This window comes from Tiliqua scincoides, chromosome 5 (assembly GCF_035046505.1).
Source record: "Tiliqua scincoides isolate rTilSci1 chromosome 5, rTilSci1.hap2, whole genome shotgun sequence".
NCBI lineage: Eukaryota > Metazoa > Chordata > Lepidosauria > Squamata > Scincidae > Tiliqua > Tiliqua scincoides.
This window is the reverse complement of record NC_089825.1, coordinates 67,243,171-67,249,877: the sequence shown is the minus strand read 5'-3', so window position 1 is coordinate 67,249,877 and position 6,707 is coordinate 67,243,171. Positions and strand designations below refer to the sequence as shown.

At 38.5% G+C, this 6,707-nt stretch overlaps 1 protein-coding gene across 1 annotated transcript; it reads left to right on the top strand.

Moving 5' to 3' along the window:
- Nucleotides 1–2,067, top strand: FIGNL1 (fidgetin like 1). Its single transcript, XM_066628721.1, has one exon. It carries the CDS (start codon nt 1–3, stop codon nt 2,065–2,067), a length of 2,067 nt encoding a protein of 688 aa, XP_066484818.1.
- Nucleotides 2,068–6,707: the final 4,640 nt, after the last annotated feature.

Sequence of the window (6,707 nt, the reverse complement as noted above, 5' to 3'; positions counted from 1 at the left end):
ATGCAGACCAATAGCCCCAGTGACATACACCTGAGTGAATGGCAGAAGAATTGTTTTGCTATTACCTCTGGCACCTGTACACCAGCACAGAAGGCAGATGCATATCGTGCACAGATTTTACGCATTCAGTATGCATGGGCAAACTCGGAGATCTCCCAGGTTTGTGCTGCCAACCTGTTCAAAAAATATGCAGAAAAATACTCTGCAATTATTGACTCTGACAACGCAGAGACCGGCTTGAATAACTATGCTGAGAACATTTTGACTTTGGCAAGATGTCAGCAAAATGACAGTGACAAGTGGCAATCTGCTTTGACAACAAGTAACGTGATGGAATTGAAATGTGTGCAAGAGATGATGCAAACTGACAAAAAGTTCCATAGCTCTCTGATGGCACAAACAGATGTATGCCTTGATAAGGAGGTCAGTGCCTCTGTTTCTTCAGGTCTTCCCAAACTTGCTCTTGGCAGCAATGATGGAGAACCTGCACTTGGGGCTAGCTCATCAAATTGTGTAACTCAAAGACCAGATATCCCTGGCAGACTCTTGGCTTTGAAAAGTCATCAGGCTGGTATGCCTTCTTCAACCAAGGCAGGAGGTGCTCATTCTTTTTCATCTGTGCCTGTAAATGAAATATCTTATATTCCCTCCCATGCATCCCCATTATTTGGGAATAGTGAATCAGCATTTAATAATTCTCTGACATTCACAACAAATTCTAGTTCGGGTCCAAATTCATCATCTCCTGTTCAATCTGTTATTCCTGCAGGGATGAGCAATCTGGGAAAAAGAAAAAACTTTTTTGCATTCAATGAAGATAATAGTAATAAATCTTCAGGTTGTGTTTCTAACAAGTTTTCAGGAAATAAAGAAGGAAAGAACTTTGCAGGGAATGGAAGCAAAAACAGTGAAAATATATCATTTGGTTTCAAAACTGCAAAGGAACAACTCTGGGTAGATCAGCAGAAGAAATACCAACAACCCCAGCGTACATCACTCCAATCTTATGGTGGAGCGAAAAAATCTTTGGGAGCTGGAAGGTCTCGGGGTGCATTTGGAAAGTTTGTCCCTCCAGTGCCAAAACAAGAGAGTAATGGAAACATGGGAATACAGAGCAGACCTTATGGACCTGGATCTGTAGAGCTGACTTCTCCAACAGATGAGCAGTTAAAGAATATAGAACCAAAAATGATAGAACTTATTATGCAGGAGATCATGGACCATGGGCCTCCAGTACACTGGGATGACATTGCTGGAGTTGAATTTGCAAAAGCAACTATCAAGGAAATAGTGGTGTGGCCTATGTTGAGACCTGACCTTTTTACTGGCTTACGGGGTCCTCCAAAAGGAATTCTTCTTTTTGGTCCTCCTGGGACAGGGAAGACTCTCATTGGCAAATGTATTGCATGTCAATCCGGGGCCACATTTTTTAGCATCAGTGCTTCTTCACTGACCTCCAAGTGGGTAGGTGAAGGAGAAAAGATGGTCCGTGCATTGTTTGCTGTGGCACGGTGCCAGCAACCAGCAGTAATTTTCATTGATGAAATTGATTCTCTTTTATCCCAGCGTGGAGATGGTGAACATGAATCTTCCAGAAGAATAAAAACTGAGTTCTTGGTCCAGTTAGATGGCGCGACAACCTCTTCTGAAGATCGCATACTAGTTGTAGGTGCAACCAACCGGCCACAGGAGATTGATGAGGCTGCCCGAAGGAGACTGGTGAAGAGACTGTATATCCCACTTCCTGAAGCATCTGCCAGAAAGCAGATAGTATCTCATCTGATGTCAAAGGAACATTGCTCCTTAACTGAAGAAGAAGTAGAGCTCATTGTTAAAAAATCAGATGGGTTTTCTGGGGCTGACATGACTCAGCTTTGTCGAGAGGCTTCTCTAGGCCCTATCCGTAGCCTTCAATCTATTGATATTACAACTGTCAAACCTGAGCAAGTACGACCTATCGTTTTTCAAGATTTTGACAATGCTTTAAAAACAGTGCGCCCCAGTGTGTCCTCCAAAGACTTGGAACTGTATGACACCTGGAATCAAACATTTGGGTGTGGAAGATAACAGGAAGAGGTTTGTTTCATTTGGTTCTATAGTAACCTGAATTTTGATGGTCTTTCATTTTCAAAACATTCTTGGTCTTCTAATAAATGTGAAGAAACTCTGTTACGCTTTTGCTTTCATGAGTGAACTCATGCAAATAAAATTGCTTTGCATCATTCCTGTCATTAGTGATTATAATGCTTGATATACTTACTAAGAAGCAAATCCTATTGTACTCAGTGTGACACAGAGCCTGATCCTATGCACATTTACTCAGAAGTAAGTCCTATTATAGTCAATTGGATTTATTCCCAGGTATGTGTGGATAGGATTGTGGCCTTAGGGTTCAGTCATATCCAACTTTCTAGTGCTAATGTAACCCCAAGGTGAGGGAACAAATGTTCCCTTCTCTTGAGGAGGCCTCCGTGACCGCCCCCACCATCACAGGATGTAGTGTGTGCCCCATTATCATGGCTGCAGCAGCACTGAAAAGTTAGATAGGATTGGGCCCTTGTGGATAATTATGTACCGTATATATGTCTTTGTAGTAAAGTTATGATAGAGCAACTATGATACTTGTACACTGTAATCAATGCACAGTGCCCATAGCAAGGATCTGTTAAAGCTCTTTTTCCTTTGTTACAGTCAAAAATTTCCAGCTGATTATCTTTTATGGGTCAGTATTAATCTCTGAGACATTGGGCATACTCCAAAACTTATAAAGCACCCTCTAAAATTGCTATATTTTGAAATATTTTTTCTGCTTTTTCACTATAGGTGATCCAAAGCAGCTTCTAATTAAATAGGAAAGATGCAATAAAATAGCCAACATAACACATTTTTCTGTATAAAATGGTAGTGGTGGGAGCCAAGATCAGAACAGTGGGGCAAAGTGGTAAAGCCCCCCAATCTCAGTTTTGCCCTGTTTTGTTGCCTCCCCAGCCCAATTTAAAACAATTGCCACCATTCCACATTGTGCATTCTGAGTAACAGCTGGTTTGACCATGGTCTTTTAGTAAACTTTATATAAAGTTGGTAAGCTTTTATAACTACTTTGGCAGATTTATCTTCCTTATGAGTTTCATTTTTGGTGTCTAGGGACAAAAATATCTGAGAATTGCTCCTTGTTGATATATTTTGACTTGTGTAAAGGCAGATGAAGGGAAAGATTGGCTCAGGGCCCTGTAGTTAGTTACTGGCCTGCTCCCCACTTAAACCTTTTAAGTTGGGATCTAGACAGAGAAAGGCTACCTCAGGGAAACCTCCCCTAAAGTGTGGGAAATGTGGTGACCTGCTTCTTCTTGAATGGAGGGCAGACAGGTAAAACAGTACAAATACAAGAAGTTTTTTAAAAGCTGAAAAATGTAAAAGCGAGAGAGAGTGCAGCAAGAATAAAAGGCATTGGTAAATTAACCCATTTCTGCCAAGCCCACAGGGGTACTCATTTGATCCCTGTTATGCTTATGCAACATTGGGCAGAAATAGCTTAATAGAAGAAGGGGGAGGTACCAGAGGTTTTGCAAGGATACTTAAATGCAAGTAGCAAATAAAGCAAAAACCCTGATGCAACTTCTCTGGGTTCTTTCCCTGCTTTATTTACACTGTTCCAAGATGTGCTGCTTCTGGCAACCATATTTGCAGCAAAGTGAGTTCTGAGACATCAGAAATTTCTCACTTAAGATTTGGGCAAATGTGCAAATAGGGCTGCATAACTCTACTTTTAAAAATACATCCCTGGGAGGGGTCACCTGAATTTTCCCCTTCTGAAAATCAGGTGGGCTTCAAGGTTAAGTGAGCTGGCTTGAAAGCAGGTCCTTTGTTTACTGGTCAGTTGTGAAAGATGAAGATGCTCAAACAATAAACACAATAGGGCAATCATAGCTACTGTCTTCAAATGAGCAGCCTCTTCAGGATGCTGAGGCATCACAAAAGCACCTGAGATTATGGAAAGGTCCGAGGCAGGTAAAAAAAATTGGCAAAAAGGGCACCATCTGAGATTTTTACCACACCTAATTTCAGTGTAATTCTGAAAATATATTGATGGAAAATAAACAATATTTTAGAAATGTCAATTGTAGAAGTTACCTAGTGGAAAATTTAAAACATTTTATGTAAACAGAAGGATAAAATGCAGTTCAGTGAGCGGGGTCTAGAAGGGTGCCAATGAAAAAACTCATTCAAGATATATTGCCGAACATCTGAAACATATGACTAGTTGGGTCACATAAAAATCATTTCTATTTTTATTTCAGTATTTATATTGTGTTCCATGTTTCAGGTGGCTACCAGAAAACCATACAAATTTCAAAAGAACCTAGAAACTGTTTGTTAATTAGAAGCGAAGAAAGAAAGAGCTTTAAAACACATTTGATTGTGATTATTTTTTAAACAAGTGCAGGCACAGTAGTAGTTTGACTAAGATTTTCCTTAGTTTTGCAAGAGATTTCTAAGAGATCCTTATTCTTCAGGCATCTTGTGGAATAAGCACTTTCTATATTTTCAGTTTTGTTGAACTTAGCTGCCTGAAAGTCTTTGTAAAACTTTCTGTTTTGTGTACAGAAGTTCCATGCCCTCTAGAAAGCTGATATATCTGGTGCTGGGGTGATTGCTTCTGCTGAAAAAGGAAAAAAAGACACGCCAACAACACTAAGAAGGGTATCAGCTGGGTATGCCCAAGTTATTGCTATGCCTGAAGTTCATCAAATCCCAGCCATGATGTACTGAACTACCTTTATTGAAAGAAAAGTTGACTATTCTTAGTTTGTAAAACTTGACTCTACTTCAGTATTACATTGACACTGTTTTTGCCCATATATATATATATATATATATATATATATATATATATATATATATATATATAGTATTACATTGACACTGTTTTTGCCCATATATTCTCATGTAGTTTTTTTTAAAGTGGTGCTTAAACTAAAATTGCCTTCATTGATGACTTTCTCTTTCATTAGTGTGCAGGCGATTTGCATATTTATCCTGCCATCCTGAAGAAATCCAGATCAGCTACTGAGAATCAAGGATCTTTTCAAACCAGTGGGGGTTGGTGACTAATATATATATATGTGTTCCATAATCTCCTTTTAAAATGCTACCCCAAATGAAAAATCGCATAATTTCACAAAATATAGCCAATTGCAACAAAGCCTGGCATGATTGCAATTTAAGGCAAATGATGCAGACAAATTCACTTTAATGGATATGTTCAGTAGATGCAAAAATATAATATTCCCTTATTTATTCTTTTTGGCTGGTTGAACTTGGTGAGAAGAAATGCAGTACCCTCTTCCTTTAGTGGTTCATAACATTAAGCTTTCTTCCCCCCCCCCCTTCCCAAATTGTAGTAAATAATTTCTGCAGTCTTGGAAAGGTGAACCTTCATTAACAATTAAGGCAGTTCAAAAATATTTTCATTTTCTTCCTTTATTTTCCATATCTGAGTTAGCTAAATTGCACTGGTACATTCTGAAATCTCTGTTTGCATTTCCATTTAAAAGAACTACACCAGTTTTAGAACACAGAACTTGATGAGCTAGTAATGGTGCCACTCTAATAAACTAACCTCTGTAAAGAGGCAGTATGGACAAGTTTTCAATGAGACTGAAATATTCGGAGAAGAGATGTACTTGTCTTTACAAATACAAATCAGTGTTCATTTTTTGTACAACACACAGCCTCCCTCCCCCAAGTGTTTGACATTTCCCTGGTTTGATTTTTTAAAAATTTAAAAAAACTTAATTTTTTAAAATCAATAGAATTTTAAAAAACTGTATTATTCAGAATAAATTATACCAAGGTAAAATAAATTAAAATTATAATTGTGAAATTTGAAAACACTTCTCAAACTAGCAAGCCTCTGATGAAGCCATTAAAGGCATAGAGCTGTCAGAAAAAAAGAGTGTTGTGGTGGAATGAAAATCACATGACACTTATGCTTTGTTGAGAGAGAAAAGTATTGGATTAACTGAGTTAGGATTAACTGAGTTAGGGTACAATCCTAACTCCTTATGTCAGTGGTTTCCAGCACTGGCATAGCGGTGCCAATGGGGTATGTGCTGCATCTTAAAGTTGGGTGGCACCCACGGAGGCCTCCTCAAAAGTAAGGGAATGTTTGTTCCCTTACCTCGGAGCTGCATTACCCTTATGTCAGTGCTGGAAAGCACTGACATAAGGGGTTAGGATTGCGCCCGTAGTTTCATTGACACAGATGATGTATTTGATATTTTTAATACACAGTTTTTTTAACCTGCCTGATCCTTGGGAGACTCTGGGCAAGCAATCCTTATAAATATTAGGACTGCAACATTTTCTCATTCAATCAATCAATCAATTAATTAACTGATTGAATAATCAGTTATCTTTGATCACCTGAGAAGGTGCCTCCATTAAATTGGATAGCATATTTGTTTTGGTACTTTTTTAAAAAATGCAACAACTTACAAAAGAGGTGTTCTCTCAGATGCAAAAGGAAATGTCTTTTCTTAAGAGAGTGCCTATTCTAATATGTGCATACTTCATTTAAAACAAGTATGCTTTTTCTTCAATAGTATTCTTTATTTATTTGCATAATCAGTTAAGGGACTAATGGTGCAATTCTATGCATAACTACTCAGCAGTAAGCACCACTGAGTTCAATGGAACTTACTCCC

Coding starts and splice junctions, on each gene's coding strand:
- FIGNL1 (XM_066628721.1), top strand. CDS start 1: ATGCAGACCAATAGCCCCAGTGACATACACCTGAGTGAATGGCAGAAG.